The sequence below is a fragment of the Coturnix japonica genome, chromosome 3, assembly GCF_001577835.2.
Source record: "Coturnix japonica isolate 7356 chromosome 3, Coturnix japonica 2.1, whole genome shotgun sequence".
NCBI classification, from domain to species: Eukaryota; Metazoa; Chordata; class Aves; order Galliformes; family Phasianidae; genus Coturnix; species Coturnix japonica.
Window position 1 is genome coordinate 52,909,625 of NC_029518.1, and position 24,862 is coordinate 52,934,486.

General features: G+C 36.4%; 1 protein-coding gene across 5 annotated transcripts in view; it reads right to left on the reverse strand.

Annotated features, from left to right (window-relative positions):
• The window catches only part of LAMA2 (laminin subunit alpha 2), a 283,315-nt gene that overhangs the window by 210,886 nt on the left and 47,567 nt on the right, over positions 1 to 24,862 (reverse strand). For all 5 annotated transcript variants that reach the window (XM_032443478.1, XM_015858546.2, XM_015858545.2 and 2 more), the window contains exon 4: positions 18,110 to 18,352. In XM_032443478.1, the coding sequence (XP_032299369.1) occupies positions 18,110 to 18,352 (243 nt within the window). The remainder of the gene's footprint in view (positions 1 to 18,109; positions 18,353 to 24,862) is intronic.

The window sequence follows — 24,862 nt, forward strand, 5'->3', positions numbered from 1 at the left end:
CCTTAGTGTCACACAGCTTCTTTCTAACCTGACTGCTCTTACACAGGCAGATTAGAATAAGAAATGAAGGCATGAACACTCAGTAGCTGATGCCAACATCATCTCCAAGAACAGTGCAATTCTGAAAATTATATTAGGCTATGTTTTGGTGCTGAAGAGACACACATCGGTATTGTTGAGTTAGGTACCATTACCTCATTAAAGGATAAAGTGAAAGGGTTTATCAAACGTTTTCTTCACAACATACTCAAAAAGCATAACAAATATCTAAATTACAGTGTGTTTTTTCTTAGTTTTTATTTTAAAGGCCTGAAATAAAATAGTATGTTATAGTAAGAAGACATCTTCCCATTATTATGTAGGTCACTCCAAAAGTAATGTCCCTCTTTATTTCCAAGGAAACTGCAACAGATACAAAGAGCACAACAGCACTATGCCATAGAGCAAATTCTCAGCTACAAAACCCTAATTTGCAACATGCTATGCATTTTTGACAGCACTGACCAAGAGCCTATACAATAGTCTCATGAAATCCTGTATCCTGCCACTACTGCTAAAATACACCACTCACATCCATTGTTTGGTCTCGATAAACTTTCAGCAAGCATCAATGAATGTCACATAGCAACATCTAATGGAGTATTGATGGGAAGGTTCAGCCCCACTGTCATGTTACCAACATATGCCCCTGATGTTGTGGGCCAACACAATAACAGGAGGCATTACTTTCAGAGCAGCCCTCATAATTTCTTTTATTAGCTGATTATCCTGAAAATTCATGGCACTTTTCACTAGACTTGTTCCTGAATGAGGTGTACTGTGAAGGGCATTGTGGAATTACAGCCAGATTCTGGCCTGAACAGAATGGGGACCAACAGAAAGAAAATCCACTGGAATTTGTGCAGCTGTAAGCAGTTGCAATGGGCTGCCAAACACAACAGCTGAAGTAAAAGGGTGAGAATGCGTGGATTTAATCTGTTCCTGAAGGAAGGGCAAGGGTTTCAGGATATAAAAATAATTCTGTTAAAAGCAGTAAACAAGTACATCTGCTCCTGAATGTTATCATTAAATAAACTGAAGCGATATGCTTTACATTACTTCTGCATTCTTCTTTTTAATGATAAATCTCATGACTTTTGAACTTTAAACAAAAAATTATTATTATTATTATTTTGCTTTAGTGGTAAAGCCCATTAGAACTCGTAAAAGCTGAGTCATATTCTTTGGACAACACACTGAAGAATACTTTCGAAAACCAGATGGGATACCTTTGAATGATAATCACACAATGCCCTTATAAACATTTATTTAAGAAGAAAGATAAAATAGGATATTGAGGTGTAAAATAAAATAAAGTTTTGCTCCTCTATTATTCCTAACCTGATCTTATCAAATTTGAAAATATTTTATGAAAAAAAGAAAAAAAAAATACGAAAAAGCTATGAAAAAAAATTGGGGGAAAATAAACAGTAGAAAAGAATGAATTTAAAAGGCCAGGAATGATACAACAAAAATTCAGTAAAGTAAAGAAGATAAAAGAAAACAAGTGGTTTTGTTGTTTTGTTTGGTTCTTTTTTTGTCCTTGTTGCTCCTATGAATAATTGTAAAAATACAGCCACACTAGCATTTATTTTTGCTACAGAAACTAAACTTGGCAGGGTTTTGTCAAACTCTCAGCTACTTGGGTTTTTGGATCTCATTTACTGAAAATTATAATTTCTACAGTAAACCAGCCTGCTTTTTTCCTTTGTCACATCATGTTTTTGCCATTCCTTTTCCCCACTTAGTCACCTGCTGCCAACCAACACCAGACCTTAAACACTGAAACAGCCAGAGCACGTTTCACCAAATATATAATTAGCCCAATCTCCTGTCTCTAACAGCAGCCAGTATGGATGATTTGGGAAACAATTCCAGTTAAGTATTTTTTGCTCCTAGTACATATTTCTCATATTCTGACAACCTGCAGCCTCAACTCATTTTAAACAAGGAGCATATAATTGAATTTTTAAGACCATTTAATAGACTTAATTTCCATGAAATTGTTCAACAGATTTGGATCTCATTTAAACTTTGGGCACTACTGATTACACAGCTTAGTTTACTCTATGCAAAAATCAGTGCATTTACTGTTTTGAAAAAATCCTTGACCACTTCACATCTAATGTTTCATTCCATTTAATGATTTCTTGATATATAAAATGTTACAAGATTTTTGGTTTTGCAAATGGCGATTTTTTTTTTCTTAAAAGAAAAAAAAAAAAAAAAAAAAGGTTTATTGAAGTTTTGGACAACTGTATTTGAAAGGATTTCTGGAGAATGTTCCAAACAAAGACCTCCTTTCTAAGTGGGAGTTACTAATTGAAAACCCCTTCTATGCATACATGTAAGAAGAGTTATTTTTTTCCTTATATAACACATAGCATTTATCAACACAGCATTTTATATTAATCACAGTCAAACAGATCCTGCAACAGCTTGCATACTAAAACTAAAAATGTAATTATTCCTATTGTATATCTCAAAACCTTGTTCACCTTATTAAATCACTTTCAGTCTATTCACAACTAAAGTGACTGTGCTGTTACCTTTCTCTAGATAAACATTTATTCCTTCATTTCCCATCTTCTAAGTGATAAGCAATCAGTAAGAGGTTATTCTGCTCTAATTCAGGATGTTGTGATTTCTTTAGACTTCTGATAAATTATATTTTCAAGAACCACTGGTCTTGAAAGGCTGTATTGATGAGACCACTCCCATCTGTATAGCTTGTTTCATGTTAACAACTTAAATAGATCTGTGAGTTCACTGTTTTCCTGTCAGTTGCTCTCCATGTTAGCATTTATCAATATGCCTCCTATTTTTTATTTTTTACTCTTCTATTAGAAAACTCAGAGTCATTGTGAAACATTTCAGAAGAATTGGTTCACTTAACCATTTCTCTGCTACAGCTAACCACACTAGTAATTCATATAGCACCATCAGTAATTTTGAACAAAAAAATCTATATGTTCTATACATCCCTTGGAAGATCCTCTTCTAAAACAAAGAGATGCTCTACTGTAACAAGTTCTTCCATAGAGAGCTCAAGGCACATGTGGTATATTTACAGGCCTTGGCACTCAAAGTTTTTGTATCTCAATATCCTCACAGCTTTATTATTCTAATATGCTTTAAAAAGCTTCTCATGTTTTTCTTGGTTTGTAATGATAGCATTATTGTTATCCTAAATTTTGCTTGCATTGCAGTGATTTTATGTTGATTTGCACAAATCCTACATTTCTTGCTAGACCAAGATTTTGTATACACTTTGTTTTCTAATGCCACATATATATAAACATATATATATACAATTTAAAAGCACATTATACACATATACACATCTATAAGAATAAAGTATCAATGCTTTCCCTACCCCTTTCATCTAGCTTCTGGATTGCTTTCAAAGAATTTGTACATTTGTATTACAGTGGCTCATTTACTACCCTCATACTGATTTGTTGTAATACTTCTATTTAAAATGAAAACTCCAGATGAACTATATTATTTGGATATGATTTTCATTTACACAAAGTCCTTAGGACTCACAATAAAGCATAGTTGGCCGACCTTTTGGTTTGCCTGAGCAACACTACGTGAAGAAAAATTATGTTGGGCCATGTAGTTGCTCCAAAAGTAATGCAGCCTATTTATTTCCATGGAAATGACAACAGATACAAACCGCACAGTAATACTGCATGAATAAATAGTCAGACACAAAACACTGAATTTCTAACAGTCTCCACTGGCGGCTGCAATTCTCAGTGAGCTCTCAAAGTATTTCTCAGGGCTATACAATTAAATTTTACTATTTCTATCCTTCATCCTTCTGAATAGTTGTTCACAAATGTTTGTGCTGCCAAAAAGAGATGACACAAGTAAGACATGGCTGGGAAGTGAGGGTTATTTCTCTCTGGTAAGAGAAGGCTTACAAAAGTCTGGTAAAGAGACATGGCCAATTTTTTAGTCACAATTTTATACATTCTATTTAAATATTCACAAGTAGCATATTTACATTGAAAGCAAATTTAGTCACAAATAAACTGAAACACTGATGATTTTTTCAGCAATCTTAAAGCATGTTCTCAAATTAATTTATCAAAAGAAAGCACAGCTACATATTTTTGCCATTTATAGGCCTGTGTTTACCCAATATATTAAAATCCATAAACTCATTTGCATTAAATTGAGCTGGCTCTGCATGGCACTCTCCTTGTGCCTGGGTTTCAACCCAGATGGGGCTAAAAGTGCTCTGATGTTTAGCTGGTGCTGAGTGTCTGGGTTGGGCCGCTTCAGAAGCAGAGCTTTTGCCATGATGTAGACATGCCTACATTAAAGCATACCTACGTTTGACTTTAGGCCGATCTATTTTTAGGTCTCTACTTCAGGGAAATTTTACTGATCAAAATTATTTCTCCTTGTAGTTTACTTGGAGTTTAATAAATCCTACCATTTAAAAGCCACTTTTTTTTTTTTTCTTTTTCCACAATATAAAATTTTATTATTTTATTGCAAGAAATTATTCATTTGAGTAACAAGTATTTACTGGATTTCTCCCAACCTATGTTTGTAAGTTACCTTACAAACTTTACCATATTTACTCTCTCTCATCTTTGCATCTCCCATTTGCTTATCATCCTTTACAAAGTTGGCCAGCCTTTTGGCCCCTAAACTAATTAAAAACACGAAATAAGCCATTATTTCAATAATTATTAATGAGTTAGCAATTACTCAAAACAAACAAGCCACTCAAAGTTGTGTTGCATTTTCTCATCTCAGGATTCTACAAAAATTCTACAAAAAATGCAATAGATGGCCAAAGTAAATAAATGTTTGGGACTTTAACTCTAAGTGAAAAATGATTATGAGTAGTACTTCATTTAATATTTTCTATTAAGTATTTCAGTTATGTGGGCAAGGTCTTCAAGTATCAGCTCCCCCACACCCAAGACAATGATCTGCTGAGGACCTTCATTTCCCATTGACAAATGCAGTAACTGGACAAAAATAAAATAAAGAAACTTACTGCTTCTCTCCTGGAATCAAATCTAATACTGACCAAAAATCATCTAACGGACCCAATAAGAAAGCATATTTGGATACTACAAGCAAATGCCATGACTTAGATGTACTACTTCTCTTAACAATGCTAAAAGAATGCATTGAATTAGAAAACTGTGTGCACAGTCTTCCTTGCATAATTTGGAAATGCTAACAGATCTACACAAAGATGAGTAGCTCTCACCTCTTCAGTAACTATTGCAATCAATAAATGATGGATTTTAAAGGAAAACATCAAACAACTGAAAAACTATTATGTATAATATATACTTTGTATACTGTCACTTTATTACATTCTAAATTCAGAGAATTTATTTTTTTTTATTTCCCCCTCCCCCAGAAATCACAGAAGACATGATCATCTTCTCAGGGGACATAAGACATGCGAAGATGGTAAAGTAGAATACCTGACTAACTACACAAAAGAAATTCTTATTCAAACTTGGACCACAGAGATGCACCAGCAAACACTGTCTGACTTCTTTTTAAAGTAATGACAGATCGCTGTATTATTAATAGCTTCAACAATTGTTTTCTCTTTGATGAACAATTTAAAAGCACATTATACACTTTATGTGCATTCTGCTTCCCGTAATATTAAACATCAGAAACTCAAGCTCAGTAGGAACTGTCAACTTGAAACTATTACATTTCCCAATTCTCAGGTAAATATTAATAACAAATATTGTTAAAATGCAATTAAATTACTGACTTGCAAATTTAGTTTTGTGATATTTGAACAAAATATTGCAAAGACTGTTCTCATAATAAAATAAAGTTGTCTTAAATTCTAGATGCTTTCAAAAGTTTTCCAATACTATTGCATTTGCATGTCAAATGTTTACACAGTTTTCTTGTTACATCTATCTACAAATGTATGTTAGGAAATGCTTAATAATAAATTAAATAATAAAATCAGTGATTTTATGTTATAGAATCACAGAATATCCTGACTTGGAAGAGACCCACAAGGATCACTGAGTCCAACTCCTGGCTCCAGACAGGACCACTCAATTCAAACCCTATGACCACAAGTGCTGTCCAAACTCTCCTTGAATTACAGCATTTAGGGCCATGCCCGCTGTCCTTTAGAAGCCTATTACATGCCCAATTCCCTGTGGTGAAGAACCTTTTCCTTGCATCTGTAAGAAGCCATGCTTTTTGCATTACTGTCTCAAAGTTTGCTGAAATGGACAAGTTCAGGCAAGTCCTGGCCAAGGTTCCAGGACTGCCTTTGTCTGAGACACACAGGAGATGGACAAGTCCGGGAGCTACGAAAGGGAGATAAGATACTGATCAATGGCCCTTAAGTGGTCTTTCCTGTTGGCCCATCTCAAGGAAGATTGACAGCTCTGAGGAAGTCACAAGACTCTTACCCGAGCCATCCCGAAATGTCTCGAAGGCTGGAAAGAAGGATAAAAAGGGCACGGACAAACCCCGAATTCTGGGAGAGGTTTTCTGACACCAGATGCCTCTCTACGCGAGCGCCTGCATGCTGAGAAAGATGGCTGCATGCTGAAGAACCTTTGTGGGCATCTAGGTATCTGACCTCAGATTCCCTCCAACGTTGTCCTACTGCTGCCTATTCTCTCTTCTGGATTGCTGCTCGAGACTCTGCTCCGAGGGACCTCGCTGCCCGAGACTCTGCTTCTAGAGACCACGGACTCTGACCGTCTTTTCTGCGATTCACCGATCTGCTGCTTGTAGCCTGCTACTCCGTTGCTGCTCTCCCCTACGCTTATTTTTGCCCCGGACCAACGTTAACAACGTGCTCCGGGGACGCTGCTGCATCCAGGGGGTGACTTTTCCCGCTTTAACGTAATTCTTGCTCTTTTTCTACCTTTTTTCTATCGCCTACTTTCCCTTCCCCATCCCCTCAATTGTCTATTATTTCCAATAAACTGGTCGGATCAACATTTGAATGCTCTTCTTCTTAATCTCACGCCGGGCATAACATTATTAAAAGAACCTTTGCCTCACTCCTAAATTGGAGCGAGACATTTTTATTGGCGTAGTCGGCAGGATACCCGTCGTGAGAGTGTTATCCTTCCAGTTTCTCTAAAACTTTTCTGTCTGTTTCTCCTGGAGTTGCAAGGAGCGATTGTTTTGATAACTTAATTTGACGTGTGCACCTCTCCAGGAAGACCGCTCCACATTCTGAAACTTTCTTTCTTACGTGTCTACCTCTCGGGACGAGTGAATTAATTTTGACTGTTTGCTTTTGTTTTACACGTGTGTGCCTCCCTGGGAAGACTATTTTGCATTGTGGTGGTTTTAAGTATCTTGTGACGTACTTTAAAACCAAAAGTTTTGTGTGCGCGCCTCTTGTGGAAGTGGTGTGTGCTTCTCCAAGAAGTTTATTACTTTTGAGAAACTTAGAAGTTATTTCTAACTTTTTTTTTTGCTTGGAGGTTGAAGTTTTTCGTTGTGGCTTGCCAGAATAGCCAGGACCGATTGAGGTGTTTACACTTTCTTTGGAAGTGTTGATTGAGTCATTTGGTCTTTTGTGTAAAGGAGTGTTTTGAGCAGTTGTTCGTTTTGTTAAGTGTTTGCCTCTCTGAGGAGATAAGGAATCGCCTCCTCCCTCAGCGTAGATTTCGTTGCCTGTAGATTTTTGGTTGTGAGTAAAATTACATCTGATATGGAAGGTGAAAATATGTTGTTTGATATCCTTGAAAAGCACGCGTCTCGGCCATCGTCATCAGGGATGGACTGGGCACGTGAAAATTGGTATAATTTGCAGGCTGTTTCTGACCGCATTTGCGTTTTACAACATGGGGCTCGTACCCGAGCCGGGAAAGGCAAATCATTTATTTGTGCAGTACTCGGTGCTGCTTTAAAAGCAGCCGTGGAGTTCCGAGACCAGCAGTTTGAGGCGGAAAACCAGACTATACAGTCGTTACAAGAAACAGTTAAAGCAACCCAGGAACTCGTGAAAGCTTTGCAAAACCAAATTGGAAATCTAGAAGTACAATTGGAAAGAGAGAGACATAATTCGGCCTTGTTACAGATGGCTTTTAAGGAAATTTTAACATATAAAGATACTGGTGACACTGATATTCATGGTGCACCACAAGAAAAACTGTATCCTCAGGAAGAACTAAAAGAAGCAAAAGAAAATTTTGATAAGTTTGAAACCCCAATAGCCCCTCTGCGCCCTCTAATAAAAACAGAATATACCTTTGATAACGGAGAGGACCTGGATCCTCAAATGAATGTTAAAGAAATTCCCTTTCTGCCACTGAATTAGCAAAACGAAAAAAGATTTTAGCCGCTCTCCAAAGGAATCAGAAACAGAATATGTATGGAGAGTCAGCTTAACTGGTGGAGACCAAATAATGTTAACCGAAAAGGAGGCTGAGGGTTATTGGGGGCCAGGAGTATTTTTGACTACTGGTAATAACCGTGCTCCCTGGTCCCTAACACAGAGGGCTGCTTACTGGGCTGGTGGTCTCAACCCTTTAGAAAGGGGAGACCCTCTTGCCATTAATGGGACAGTTGACCAATTGGTTGAAAGTGTCCAAAAGGCCGCTTGTCTCCAAATGATGTATGATAGAAAGCTGCACCCACATTATGAATCACCTATGCTGATGCCTGTTGATCCCGAACGGATGACTCCTTTAATCAGGGGGCTTCCAGAATCGCTGAAACCTATAGGCATACAACTGCAGGGAAAAATACAAGCTATGCCTCAGGGAGAAAGAACTCGGCCAGCATTAGAAAGAACTGGCACCTCAGGCCATTTGCAATCAGGGTATAAGGTATGGACATGGGGAGAGGTTGCCCAAGAATTGATTAATTATGGTAGGAAGTATGGACCGGTGGCTTCATCCACCAGCAGAATTGAGCCAAGGGGAGTAAGGCTCGCAGCAACCACCCTTGCTCTCAGGCCACCTAGCCCAAAATTTAATAGAATAGAAAAGGCTCTAGCCTCAGAAAGAACTGGTAGGCGAAACATTGATCATAAACGTCATGGACTATGGACTTTGGGCTGGAAAAAGGGTATTCCTCGAGAAATAATGAATGGACTAGCAACAGACAGGCTTGAGAGGCTGGTGACTGGTTGGCCAGCTAAACCTGAAAATCTGGTTCCTAGTGCTCCCCCTGCAGTAACAAAAGAATTACCTGAGCAGTCGGGAAACTGATTCCTTCACCCTCTTCAAGTGAGCGGGGGGGTGAAGGATGGATGTTTGTTAGGAGGCTCACGACTAAAAGGAGAAGATAATTGTATTAACAAAGCCCCCAAAGGGCGAGTTGTCTTGTTTTCTTTTACAGAAGATCCCCGCAGGACCTTCACGGAACAGAATGGCTTGTAGCTGATTTTTTAACCATTTGTGTTTTGTGACAGAAAAATTGGAAGATGTGATCATGCTAGAATACTGATATACCTCTTTATTTCATATTTTTGGTTGCAATAGTATTATGTTTTGTTTGCTGTACTTATGAGTTGTGATTGGTATCAGTCTTTGGATCTGTTTAAACTTCACAATTGGGTTCCAAGTTTTTTTTTTTTTTTCAGGTTATCCTGGCTTTCTTGTACTCTTTGCACAGTGGTAATCATTCCTTTTAACCCCATATTTCACCTCTTTTGGTCAAACTTGACGGTGATTTGCATGTAACTCCATGGTGTTTCCAAATTCCTAATGAATTGGGAAATGAGCAATGGGACCTATCTAATATCTGTTAGATGTGGTCACTAAAGTGAAATTTATCATAAAACCCTTTGCACTGATGCTTTCCAGTGTCTCATCAGTACAGGAGTTCCATTCAAAACACTGTTGTTGGAAAGTGTCTTCGTTTTTTGATAAGAAATGTGTATGTTTCTGGGATTACTCCCTACGATTTAAATTCTGGGGTATCCTACACTATGTTGTGACTATAACAGTTCTTAGACTTGCCAGACTAGTATATATCTCTCAGCAATTGAACTGTTTTGGAAATGCTCAAGTGGAAAGTTCTCCTGACACAAATATCCCTATTGTTTTACTTGTTTATTTTTTATACCAGGACAGATTCCACCTGTTGTCTAAAGATTTATAATGGTAAAGTTAAACTAATTGCTGATGGTATACGTGTTCCTGTCCAAACTTGGAAAAGTCCAGACCTTGACCTTTTTCTCTGTCTTCCAGGTGTACTGTGGGTAAAATGCATCTTATTTTATCTATTGTGTGTTGTCGCAACTTTCATGTTTGTTTTGTGTATGATACCATGTTTCATTGAACTTATCCAATGTGTTGTATTGTCCATGTATTTTGTAACCTCCTCAAGTGATGGAGAAGTGGAGCACATCAAGAAATCTTTCGTAATGATTGTATTAAACATTTTAATTCCCCACCCTCACCTTCCTTTACCCTCATGCTTGCTATCTTTTTCTCACCATCCTGGATCAGCAGTGGTCCATTTTTTAAGCAAACTTTGAGTCACGGGGTGGTGTAAGAAGCCATGCTTTTTACATTACTGTCTCAAAGTTTGCTGAAATGGACAAGTTCAGGCAAGTCCTGGCCAAGGTTCCAGGACTGCCTTTGTCTGGACACACAGGAGATGGATAAGTCCGGGAGCTACGAAAGGGATAATACTGATCAATGGCCCTTAAGTGGTCTTTCCTGTTGGCCCATCTCAAGGAAGATTGACAGCTCTGAGGAAGTCACAAGACTGACCCGAGCCGTCCCGAAATGTCTCGAAGGCTGGAAAGAAGGATAAAAAGGGACGGACACAACCCGAATTCTGGGAGAGGTTTTCTGACACCAGATGCCTCTCTACGCGAGCGCCTGCATGCTGAAGAAGATGGCTGCATGCTGAAGAACCTTTGTGGGCATCTTAGGTATCTGACCTCAGATCCTCCACCGTTTGTCTACTGCTGCCTATTCTCTCTTCTGGATTGCTGCTCGAGACTCTGCTCCGAGGGACCTCGCTGCCCGGAACTCTGCTTCTAGAGACCACGGTACTCTGACCGTCTTTTCTTGCGATTCACCGATCTGCTGCTTGCAGCCTGCTACTCCGTTGCTGCTCTCCCCTGCCCTGGACCAACGTTAACAACGTGCTACGGGACGCTGCTGCATCCAGGAGGTGACTATTCCCCGCTTTAACGTAATTCTTGCTCTTTTCCACCTTTTTTCTATCGCCTACTTTCCCTTCCCCATCACCCTAATTTTGGCATTTGTCACTCTCCCTTCCCCATCCCCTCAATTGTCTATTATTTCCAATAAACTGGTCGGATCAACATTTGAATGCTTCTTCTTCTTAATCTCACGCCGGGCATAACATTATTAAAAGAACCTTTGCCTCACTCCTAAATTGGAGCGAGACAGCATCCAACCTAATCCTCCTCTGACAGAACTCCAGTTTGCTCTCTTGAGTTCTGTCACTGTCATCAGAGAGCAGAGCTTAATGCTGCTCCTCTGCTTCTCTCCTGAGCAGCTAATGTTTTCATTTTGGAACAATTCATATTGTTCAAAATCAAAACCTCCTATCCGCTGTTTAAAAACAAAAGACACACACACACACACACAAAAACAAACAAACAACACAAAAAAAAAAAACCCTAGAATAGTTTAAATTACTGTTATTGTCCCTGTTCAGACATCCAGCTAAGAAAAAGTTGTTCACAAAACCATATTTTGGAGTTTCTGATTCTGGCTTTACTTATCACTCTATAACAATAATCGTTGCTTAAACCACAGCGCTGGAAGAGCCACTTTAAATTACTGTACAGTTTTATCCACAAAGATTATTTCCTAGTTTTTTTTTTCTTCTAACACCCCTTTTTTGCAATATATCGATAAAATACTAATGCAGAAAAATATGCCACAACTTCAAATGATCTAAGGAAAAGTACAGAGATGCATAACAAATATAGGGAAATTAAGCTAACTCATGCAAAATGCCTTGGGTGATTCAGCTGAGGGAAAGGAGTGAGATATTACTAGCATTGCATTTTACTGAATAGCTCTTTTCTATATCACATCCAATTGAAAACAAAACCTTAGCATTATAATTCTTTGGGAATTAACAGATTATTATTCTGCAATAAAAACAAGAATTCTGGATACTGACTGGGCTGCTGGAGAAAGTCAAGTGAAAAACATTAATTATAAAAATAGCATCAATACTACTATCTGAAAACTTGCTCAGAATTTGTTTGAATCACTATAGCATCTATATAATCTCTTACTAGGAAAAAAAAAGTCTTAAATTACATTTCAGTTGTGTACTTCTAAGAATTACAACCCTCTGCTCTCTTACTGTGGACAGTCTCAGACTCAGATTAAATCTAGTTATGGGGAGAAGGAGAAAACTGGACTAAAAAATTCACTTGCAAGTCATTTTTTCTCCCTTTCTTTCTCTATGAATTAATGAGACCGTAAAGAGCAAGACAAACAAAACTGTATAGAAGAAGAAAACTAGCAAGCGAAAGTTGGGAAGTACAGAGTCCAATGCTTCCCATCATCATTGTTCTGACATTAACCTAGAGAACAGAAAATTGCCCAGGTCATAGAGAAAGGCCAAAGGGAGCTGAAATATTCAGTACGAAGAGGTATTTAAAAAGGAGCAAAGGAGCCGCAATCAAGTGCTATGTCAAGTTAAGAAAATAACACTATTGCTAAGGATCTTGTTGCTATTTGTCTTCTTTACATGCTTAGTACACCCTTTGAATTTCCTCTTGACTGAAGAAAGTAAAGACTAATGAATGTGTGCACATGGCCTTTCTAACTGCAGAAACAGTATTTTGTTCTTTGATTTCACATTTACATCGCTACCATTGCAGAAGAATCAGAATGTTAAGGTTTTGAAGGAGCAGCACAAGCATCACCTTGATCACAATATCATTCTCACCACTTCAATAATAGCTTCTCACCACTTCAATAATAGGAAAACTTATTTGCAGAAAAGGAAGGAGAAAGGTTACTTAACTCCCACCATAACTCCTTAGCTTTAGTGCTAGTGCAGGCTATGTCAACATAATAGACAGGAAGAACTTCCTTGCTAAAAAGAGAACCTTACATTATGCTGTTAACAGAGAAAACACTTGCCGATTTATTTTGGTCTCTAACTTTGAACCTTTTTGTACACAGAAATACTACTACGCAGTTCTACTGATCAATGACCAATCATCCAAAAAAGTCTTCTAGAAGCATGATGTATTTAGTTCTAGCATTTCTCTGGAAATACTGCCAAGTACTTTCCCTTTAACTTTAGTTATGGTAATATGAAAAAAAGAGGAAAAAAAAAAAGAGAATAAAACAACTGATTAAGCTGAACTGAAGTAAATCTATTAACTAGTATTCTCTCGACTGAGGGATTCTTGTTGAGAAATTTCCCCTCACCAAATTTATTAAAATAAGCTGCAAGTTCTATATCTTCTTGCTATGAAAACATGACCTTTTGTGGGCTGAATTCTTTGATAAAACAAAGTCAGGGTTTTATGCAGAAATCATAGAAAAAAAATAAAAAAGACTTGTGAAGGCCTGTACAAATATAGGTGAGCACTCAAAAATAAATGAATAAAAATGTGGGGGTTGGAATGAAACAGTAAAATTTAACACCAGGAAGTAGAATCATGCTTATGAAATTTCAACAGACATGTGAGACACAAAACAGTCAATTAAAATGGCATAGCCAGCATAAAATGCTCATTTCTATCTATTCAAACACCTGCATTACATTCACTGCTTTGGCATCTCAGACCTTTAAAAACTGCATTAAAGCTGAGACAAGAAAAATTGTCAGAGAATATTACAAAGTGAAGAAGTAAACTGAAAACAAAAATTACTTTAAACAAGAAAGTCATAGATGAAGTACATATGAATTGGTGAAAAATATAAGGAGTTAATTAAGGATGGAAAGATCTCAAAAAGGAAGGAAGCAAAGTGAGAATTTTGACACTCAGAGAGGGAAAGGAAGCTACTGAGGCACAATTGGCACAGTGTCTAGTACAGCGTTTACTATTTTTTCCTGGGGAAATCATTAGACTTCAGTGAGCAACAACATTCAGCTGAAATCCAAAACAGCAAGTCAAATACAAGTACGCATAAAATCAAAAGCATGTGCATAAATTCAGCACATCCCAAATTCTGCCTCCTCATCTCAAAATGAGCATATTCTCCCTGGAAAAACCTTAAAGAAGGACAAGATGATGAAGATATAAGTGGAACAGCTTTTATATATATGTATAAAAAAAGACAAAAGCAAAAACAGTCTGGTAGGACCCTTCAGCCTAGCAAATAGTTGATAAAAGTATAAGTCTGTAAAGCATCAGAAAAAAAGTAAATTCAGTTTGAATGTTTACAAGTTGCTCTTTCTGTAAGAGAACTGGAGTTCAGAGGAAAACAGAAGGAACTGAGAAAATGAAATGATGATCCTTTGTCCAGCAGACAAAGGAATAAATTGTCATAGAATACTATGCATGCAAGAACTCTTAAGGACCTGAGGTACTGGTGGAGAAGTGTTTGGAATATGGATTCACTAGCAGTATGATTTCCACATCTAGATGAGGAAATCTCATGAACTGACTAAAACTGGATATAAAGTACAGCTCTGATTATTTTAAAATTCTTCTCTTGTGCTCTGGCTGCCCAGAGAAACTGTGGAGCCTCCTTCCTTGGAGATCTTCAGAAGCCACCTGGATGTGATTCTCAGCAACCTGCTTTGGGGGGACTTCCTTCATCAGGGCTTCTACCAGATGGACCCAGAGGTTCTTTCCAACCTTAATCATTGTGATATTGTCCAAAAATCTCCCAAATAGTACAGACATTGTTAATATTTTTTTTTCCTTGACTGCAAGATAGTTAAGCTGAATATGCTCCTGAAGTGAGTCAAAAAGTATAAGTTTCAGTTACTAAATAAGTAAATAAGTTACATATTAATTTAAGGGATAGAAATCAAATGTTATTGTGCATATCATTATACGTCAAGTTTGAAACTGATGCTCAGAATTCAACTATAAAAATGTTTTGACTATAGTAATTCTTTTTCCCTTTCTGCATATATATATTTCCACCCCCCCCCCCCCCCCCCCCCCCCNCCTCCCCACACACAATAGGGTTCCTGCTTGAAAAGCAATTATAAGATCACTATTTTGGTGATCTGCCATCTCCTGTTAACTTTACATGAACAAACATGAACCTTTTTGGGTGGAGTTCAAAAACACATAGGAAGGGTTTCAACTCTGTTGTCCTGTTCATATGGTCTCTGCAATGGGATTAAAAGCAAGTACATAAGAAATCAAAACTGCACAAGTATTAACCTGAGCAAGAACTTAAAGAGAACACCTTGCATCTGATAATACTGGTATGGGGCAATGTTATCTCCATGTCTCTGCTGAGAGATTTTTCCATTAGCTATGCCCACACACTTAGAGCTAAGTTTTTTGAATGAAAAGTATCGCACATTTTCAGTTAATTCAGCTTCTACCATCTTAATCCCTCCTCACATTAAATCTTCCTACCAAACTGGCAGATCATGCTCAGTATCTGAAGCATGTGTAAACTAAATTCCACCTGTGTCCATTGATATTCTACCCAGAGAAAGGAAAGCATTTCTTCTGCTCATGAGTTTACATAACTAACATGCAACTGATGACTACAATTATTGAAAAACTCTGTAGTTATTGAAAAATTCTGTCAGCATTTCTCTATATGTTGACACTCACATGAACTAAACAGTCAATTGGCTACTCCAAATAAGATTGTATAGTGAGAGAATTCACACATTCTTCTTGCCTTTTACATTTTCAGAAAACATTAATGTGAAGAAATGCAATGTTTTCCAGAATATTAGGGATTTATATATATATATATATATATACACACACACACATCAATTCTATTATATTAAAAAATTACTCACCTTTAATAAGCACTTTCCGTTTTTTTCTGGCTTGAGGACATATTTTTCATGTTCAATTAGTAATTTTGAAAACTTTTGCATTTTGATTTACTGATGAGTATCAGAAAAAATGTTCTATGCTATAATATGTCTACTTTAGCAAGCGTGTTCTAATGATGCACTGATCTCTCAATTTATTCATTTATTATTGTTTGCTTTTAGAGAGAGTATAAACTGAAATCTTAATCTCTGTATTCAAGTCTATACTTTTGGGAGAAATTCCCTTATTTCAGATAGTTTCATTTCTACTCATGATTCTACGATTCTCAACATTCAGAAGATTTTGTTACATGTTTTTCTCTTAAATCATAAAAATACTCAAAATAATGCTATGCAAATAACTCAGTCTACAGCTTGTTTATTCACATGTGACAGAAAAGTTGGTTAGGCTAATATGAAAATAAATCACAGTGTATTTTATGTGTTGCTACTTGCTTTTCAATTGTGTGCAGCTAAGAGAATGCTTGCTGTGCAAATGCTTACACTAATAAAAGCCCAAATTATTTTGCTTAAAATAACCTAATCAATCAATTGAGGCGACCTTCAATCAGGTCGCTGACTAAAATTTTAAATGAAAGTTTACATGACAAGAATATTTTTCTTTGTCTTAGACAGCAAATCTTAAAGCGAGTGAACATAGATTAGGTTTTGGTACTAGTTTGCTGACAGCTCCTTCTGCAGTCCATCAAGATTCTTGAGCTTGAACTCTGTGTCCAAATAGCTCAAGGATTTTGAAGGAAAGGAAAGGTGCATAACAGACACATTTCATAACTCCATCAGTCTTACAAATTCTCTGTAATATCTGATGCATAGAACAAAAATAAATGATATGCAAATATGGTTCTGCTGGAAGACCAGGAGCCAAGAAATATCTCCTCCAACACATTTGCAAGTAAATCTGAAATAGATATGAATTGCTTTATTTTTTCATTTTACATTTTTGAAGAAATGTGAATTATTCTGTGCTAATGCAATGTATCTTATAAGGCCATATATAGCTACATAAACAGCTAAATATAGCATTGTACCTGTGAAAGAAATATTGTTTAAAATGTGGGATGGTTAATTCATGTGGAATTCCTCTGGTCACAATAGAAGCAAAGCCTTGGTGTTTTAATTTCAATATGTTCTGTCTCTATTAGGGAGATAGCTCAGATAACATGTGAGGTAAGATTAATTTAGAGTGGCTTAAATCATATGGCATTCACAGACTATGCTTGTACAGAACAGTTCCATTCTTCCTCATGGAAGTGAACAAATTAATTCTTCCCCCCCACCCTCCAGGTCTTCTTCCTGTTTAAGGAAACTGTTCAGCAGAAGCTTACTGTTTTTTAAGTTCAGGGCAGAATGCCAACTCCAGCAAATAGAGACAAGTTGGAAAATGATTAATTGCCCACTTAAGGCAAGAATTAACTTCTACTCAAGTCAACATTTCAATTTAAGATATGTATAAGTATATATCAAAGATATATACAGATCTACTGAATAAAGGCTGTAATAAATATAGTTCAGCAGTGACAGTGAAGAATACAAGGAGGCACTGATTACACCAAGACAGTACAGATTAGTAAAATTCACATCTGTGTGCAAGAATGACAATTACATCATGGATTTATGTCATAGAACCACTTAGGTTAAAAAACAAACAAAAACACAAACTTAAACATCATCCAGTTCCAATTTCCTGTCACAGGCAAGATTGTCACCCACCAAATCAGTCTGCCCTGGGCCCCATTCAACTTGATTTTGAATGCCTCCAAGCATAGGGTACGCACAGCTTCTCTGAGCAACCTCCACCAGTGTTAAAACTGTTTCCCCTTGCGCTATCACTATCTGCATTCAAGTGATATGCACACAAAGTATTTAGAACGTCTTCTCCTTAATGCGCAAGTGATTTCTTGTTGGATTATCTACAAAAGCACACTTTAGAGCCAAACTTAGAGCACATATCTTATGCATTTGTGCAGGATAACGTAAAATGTCATTTTTACAATTGCAAATAGGCTATCTCTCCATTTTTCAAACTTACTGATGCATTTTCTCTAAGCAAGACTCATATTTGCCAATTAAGCCAAGCACTTTTTTCCTGTCACATTACCACGTATGATGCAATATCTGATCTTACCTCTCCATTCTCCAGTGGATGTATCTTAGAATAATAAGAGGTGCATATAACTTCATCATCTTTTATATAGGATGGAGTTCCAGGACGGGGATGAATGTTGTAGCGTGTCAGGCACTCGCTATCTGTAATAGCATAATACTGCCATGGATGATAGTCTACACCATCCAGAGAACGCTCTAATATCCAATTCCCAGGTCGAGGTGAATTAGCTGCTTTCACAATAACATATGCAATCTGGAAAATCTGAAAAAAAAAATAGAAATAGTGTTAAAATATATATAAAGATGCAATTAAAAACTTATTCAAATGTCTTAATAATTGCAAACTAAGAAAATAAAATATAAAATATGCACATTGGTTTCTTGCTTTTTTTCCCCTAAAAATGTAATACGGTCCCAGATTCCATTGAAAAACTTTAACTAGAGAAGTAAACTCTCCATCTTTTCTGGAAAAAGATTTGTTGAATTAGGAAAGGATAAACTTTGCAAATAGAATTTCAAAGCACTTTAAACGTAAGGTAACTTAGTAAATAATTGCTAAGCTGTAGTTTCAACCATATGGTTGGAAAGCTTATGTTCATATATTTACAATTTGAATAAGTGACTTTGTTATTTATACACATACACCTCTTGCAATATTTGAAAGGTACCAAACTGTGCTGCAATTTTATTGCTCTTAAGTAAAAACATAGGTTTAAGCCACTGAAAAGTAATCATATCTGACTGAAATAATTTTATAAAACATTACTTATATCATGTGACTCAGCACAGTAGCTTTAATTCTATAGGGTAGAAATGCATTAACTACCACTACAAACAGAATGAAAGCATGTAGACAGTGCTCATTATGGTCCATTTCACATGCCTTTTCAGTTGATTTATCTAGGTTTATTTCAATTCACAGGTTTGCTGGAATGCAAGAAAAACAATACATTTTACATTCCGGAATGACCTATGTTAGTGACACAGTATTACTGTATTTTAGCCAAAGTAACAACTAGGTGTTAGTGAGGTAAAATTGAAGTTAAGGAGAGAAAGCAACTATTTCCATTAGGGGAAAAAAGAAGAAAAAAAAGAGAAAATAGAGCAAATTTATATTTCTAAGATGCAACTCTATGAATCTTTATATGAAAATACCAAAGCACACCATCTGGGATGTTCTATATTGCAAAGAAGCTGAAAGATTCAGAATTGGTCCATACTATATCTGACATGAATATTTAAACAATTAATAATGTGGCTTTAAGAAAATGTTACAGTAATAATTGAAAGAAACAGCAATAGGACTCATATTACCATTTCACAGATACCCTTTTTCTCTTAAAAGCTTTCATTAACACATTTTCCATTGTGGCTGCAACTAACTAAATATATTATGTCACAGTCACAAACACTTCACTGTAAACAGAAGAAAATGTTAATACACATCCCCAAACTGTTTCCCTTCACCTAACTAAGTACTTTGAAAAGAAGGAGAATAACTAGAGTTATTAGAGAACATTATTTCCTATGGGAGGTAATAAGCAAGAGCTATACTTTAAGGACTAATTTACTTTATAGTAAATTACATTTTCCTTTGCCTGTGTAACAAATCTATGAGTAAACAGAATTTGTATCAGAATGGTCCAGTAAAGCCACAAATTCATCCATATTAATCCAAATTCATTCATATTAGAGACTTCATTTCAGATTACTTCTAAAATTTTTTATTCTAAAATGAATATTTTAAGCATTCCTTAAATCTTGAAAGGCTTCCAACCAAGGATAAACTCCTTGCTAGGGCTTCTCCTATGTTGGATTTGCACTTTAGGACATGATTGATAACAAACTTTTAATCTTAAGTGCGCAGACATTGTTTCTTATATGACAGCTCTAAAATATCCAAAGCCACACAGAAGATTAATTATTAAATTCTTTTTGGCCACAAGTAATATTTAGCTCTTCAAACTTCTCAGATACTTTGGCTCAGTGGAGTGAAACAATATAACCAACCAGAAGCTCTTTTTTGTTTGTGTGCTTTGATATACCAGACTATGAAGGAGAGTGAAATTTCTTATAGCTAGTTTCAAATTAGAGACCTATTTTAGCAACTTCTCATGTACATTCTGGTTTGAATTCCCATTTCTTACTTAGATACCATACAGTTTGACTGTAATTTATACAGCATATTTGACTTCACTTAGCCACCCCCCTCCCCCCCCAATAAAATTTAAAAAAAAACAAACAGTGGAAATGAAATAGTAAAGTGCAGGTCATAGCGGAGGGGAAATCATTATTCTTTATCTAAGCTTGACAAGGATAAAAGCTCATTAATTTAAATACAATAGTACATATGAAGGGTTGTTTTTATCCTCGGGTTTTTTGTTTTTTTTTTTTTTATCCTCGCCTGTTACAGTTTTTGATCTGATTCAGAATCTGCAATCTACACCCAGTGATTTGTGGTATTCACCATTTCTTCTGAAGAAGTAAAAGAGAGATGCTCTGTTGTATAAAACAAAATGACTTCTTGCACAGGGAAAACAGAGCTGGAATTGAAGATCAGACTTGTAAAACACAGGTATACTGTTATTTACAGTTAAGCAAGGATGAGCAAACATCAGAAACATGCTCTGGATTATATTCTTGTTGTTTTTCACTTAATACTGGATTGAAGAAAACATAGGAAGCAAATTCATGGAGGATGTATATTTTACTTTTTAAATAGCATCCATAAGAAGACACTTCTCAAATAACCTCTCTGTCCAGTCTGAGAGCACATCTGGCTTTGTGCAAGTCCAGTGGAAAGTAACCTGAAGATCAAAGTCTGTTGATACAAATGTGATAATGGAGTAATACCGAGCTGCCCAGTGGCAGTAATAGTGCATTAACACAGGTGCAAGACTACAACTAGCGCTTTTTTCTCCTACTTACTCTGCTTACATGACCACAGTGTAATTACTAGAGTGAGAGAGAAATAAATAATCCTTTAAGCTATTCCCAAATAATAGACAACATAGTCCTTAAGAAGAGAAACAGAATGAGTCTTGGGCCTCATTTTCAGCAGTGACTGTCTCAGCACTAAGATCTACTTCACAATCTGTGCTCAGTACAGTTCCATAAATTATAGCATCATGTCTTCTTATGAATGCCTCATAAGACATAGAAAACTGCATCCTGCTACTCCAGGTAATCTGCTACACTAATATTATCCAGATAAAGCTGAAGTTAATCATTAGTCTGCGTAGGGTTAGCTAGTGAAGCAGGAACTCTCATTGTGCCTGATTCCCACCTGCACTAATAATTAAAAAATAGATCCTTCAGTTAGAAACTTTTCATATAGGTCAGAAAAACACCAGAAAAATGATACAGTACCATACAATTCTATAAATTAATTTCAGTATTTCCATTTATTTCCATTTCCTTTTTCAAACATAGGATAGTAATGCCTCTAGAGGAAGCTTCCATTAGCAATATGGAGCAAAATGTGTCTACTTTACCATATCTATATGTTTGAATATTATTACAATTCAGAGATCAAATAAATGTACCCTTTATTGAGAAGTGTACATAATTTGGGCAAGGCTTTTTTTTCCTCTGACTGTGTCATAAATAATTGACAAAACCTGTGGCCCTAAACATTTATGGGATTATTTGACCTATCATTTACAAGTGCTGTTAGGGATGACAAAGTACTGCAAACACCTACTGTCCCAGTGCAAAATCCATTTAGACATGTCAACCAAATATGGAATATCTTACAGACTAACAAGGTGTATTGGCTACAGGGTTGTGCAACTCACTGAGAGACGCGTGGGAAAGAATATACATATTTGGACTGTGTCTAACTTAATGTGGGATGATTTAAAGTATAAATGGTTGAGACTCCCAATGTAATGGTTAGGGGAGGGACCAGTGGTAGGGGAAGGGTAAAATCAAGTTAGTTTGTAGGAGTAAGTGCAAGACAGAAGTAAAAGAAGATAAAAAGAACTATTTAATGTGACTAGCTATCTGTCTCCTTCTCTGCTTTGGGGTAGTCTGAACATGGAGACACAGAGCCACAGCCTTGCTTTTGTCAGACTACCAAGTTAAATAGTACCTAGAATGACCAGCAATCACAATTGTTATAGTCTTCCATTTTGGAATAACTTATCCTTCTACAGGCTTTAGATGGGAAACACCAACAAAATATAACTACTTCTGCTAATGAGCTGAAATGGAGACTTTATGAATTAGAGAAACAGTTATTGTTTTCAAGTGACCGCATCAATTACTTCTGATTCTATGTAGCCAGTCATATTTCCGTTTACATATGCTGCTATAGATTATAGTTTTGATGTGTTTTATTTTTATTTATAACATATACTTTTGCTGCAACAATTATCAAATGATTGGCTACTTAGAAATAACTGTCTTATTTTAGCCTGGCATCCAACTTAGAAAGAAAGCCTGATTTAGAAGTGGAGTGACTCTACACGTTTCTCAGACCAACATCTAACATTCATCTTTTTCTATCACTGTCCTGAAAGACAGCGATGGTTTCAAACATTCTCAGTTAGAAATACTGTAATTGAAAATGTTGGCATAGCAGAATAAAAATTGTCTAGGATTCGGCCAATAACAATTTAGAAAGCCAAACAGCTCCATGCCATGCTGCAGTTTGCCTTCTAATGACAGTGTCTCTCCTGTTCATCAGAGCTCCTTCCAACAGAAACATTGCTACCAGGTGGGGAATTTGGGCTGAAAGATGCATACACCTGATACAAACATCACAGAGATCTTTTTTTCCCCATAACAGTTGCAAACAGTTCCAGTTACTATCCAGCAGAGCATCATGTACCCCAGAAAAAACAAACAAGCAAAAAAACACCCACTAAGAATGCTATCCTAAAAGCAGGATGATCACAGAACACTGCTGGAAAAACCTGAGAATCCTACCACACTGCAGCATATCTTCTGAAGGTAAAAAGGACAGCCATCTCCAAAGAAAACTCAGCTTCAGAAATTTACACATTTTCTTACTGGAGAAAAATTGAGTCAGTCCCATTCAGTTAATAGCTACAAAACTGTTACTTTTATTGAGTATTTTAAAACAGTTTAAAAATTCCTCTGCTTTGAGCAATATTGGCTTTCCCCTTTCCCTTCATAACATCAACAGGACAAGGGGAAATGAGCAGAAACTGGAACATAGGAAGTTCTGCACAAATGTGCAAAAGAACTTTAAGGTGAGGGTAACAGAGCACTGGACCAGGCTGTGCAGAGGGGTTGTGGAGTCTCCTTCTCTGGAGATATTCAAGACTCACCTGGATGCCTATTCATGTAACCTGATGTAGGGAACATGCTTTGGAAGGAGGTTGGACTTGATGATCTCTGGAGGTCCCTTCCAACCCCTATGATTCTGTGATATAATTACTAGGGAGACTCAGGTTCCTTTAAAAATACGTTGTTCTTGAGAAAAATAAATCCTCTTTATTAATACCCTCACCACATTTGCTCATATGTAAATGATGATTGTAATATGTCATTTTAAAAACAAATGCTATTAGAACAGTGCACTTTATAAAATGTCAGATTGTAATGTTCTCAAGTTGTCCAGCAATTGAACATCTGAGATGTATTAAACCAAACAGAAAGAGTAAGTACCTGTAAAGTTGCTGGCAATGTCAGCTTTGTTCTTTGTAATTTTCTCTGTTGGTGTTCTCCATTACTCATTATTCAGTTGTTTGTGAAGGCCTGAAAAAGAATATCTGCTTCCTGTTGACCATATTTTCTGCTCATCACTGAGCTACTGTATGCCAGAATTGAAGGCTAAAAGTCAGTCATCTCTTTTCATAGCACTTTTAAATAAAAGCAGAAAGCAATTCCCTTTCACTTCATTTCCTAAGGCTAATCACTTATTTCCACGGAGAGACACCATGGTGAAGAAAGGAAAATAGATGGAAATGGCAAGAATCAAACTTTTAGTCCTCAAACCTAAACACCAGAAGGGAAGGGCAGAAAAGACTATTCTTCTACTTAAAAAATAAGTGTTTTAGCATTGAATTGCTACAGGAACTGATGTCTTGCCTGCTTTTTGTAGTGAAAAGAGTATTCCAGGTAAAAAGCTATTCTCATTTCCTTCAATGAGCTGTTCTCTTTTTAGCTGCATTTCACAGTGACCAAGTGTTCCACTAACCGAACAAAGATCTATTACCACCTAGTTTCCGGCTCCATTTCAGAGTTCAGCAAAAAATAAATTTTGAAATATAAACAGCTAAACTCTATTGTTGAATTCCTAACTGGTCACAAAAGCACCAAATCTTTACATTTTAAGTATTTATTATAATATTTAATATAGTAATAATAATAATAAATATTATAATATTTAATGTCTTAATATTTTAATATTAGGTTTGGTATCAATAAAACAACAACTGTTGTATTCTTGTATCTAAAAATGTGCTTTTTGTTTGTGTCACTTGTTTTCCTTTAGACTTCTGTGTTAAGTGATGTGAATATGTAAATTCTTTAATTTAAGACAATAACTTCAGCCTCAGTGACATCTGTCACTAAGATGCTACACAACTAGAACATGTACTCTGCTCAGGTGTATTCTCTGCTTCCTAAAACACCTGGTGGAAAATGACACAATGTAAAGTACACTTCCAAACTTGTACAAACCAAGTAGTTCTTAAGAACATTTACAGCAATGTCAAAATATTTACTGCAGGTAAGTTTGTTTTTACAGTTACTAATAATTAAGTTTTCTAGGTATGCTTGCTACACATCATCACTGATA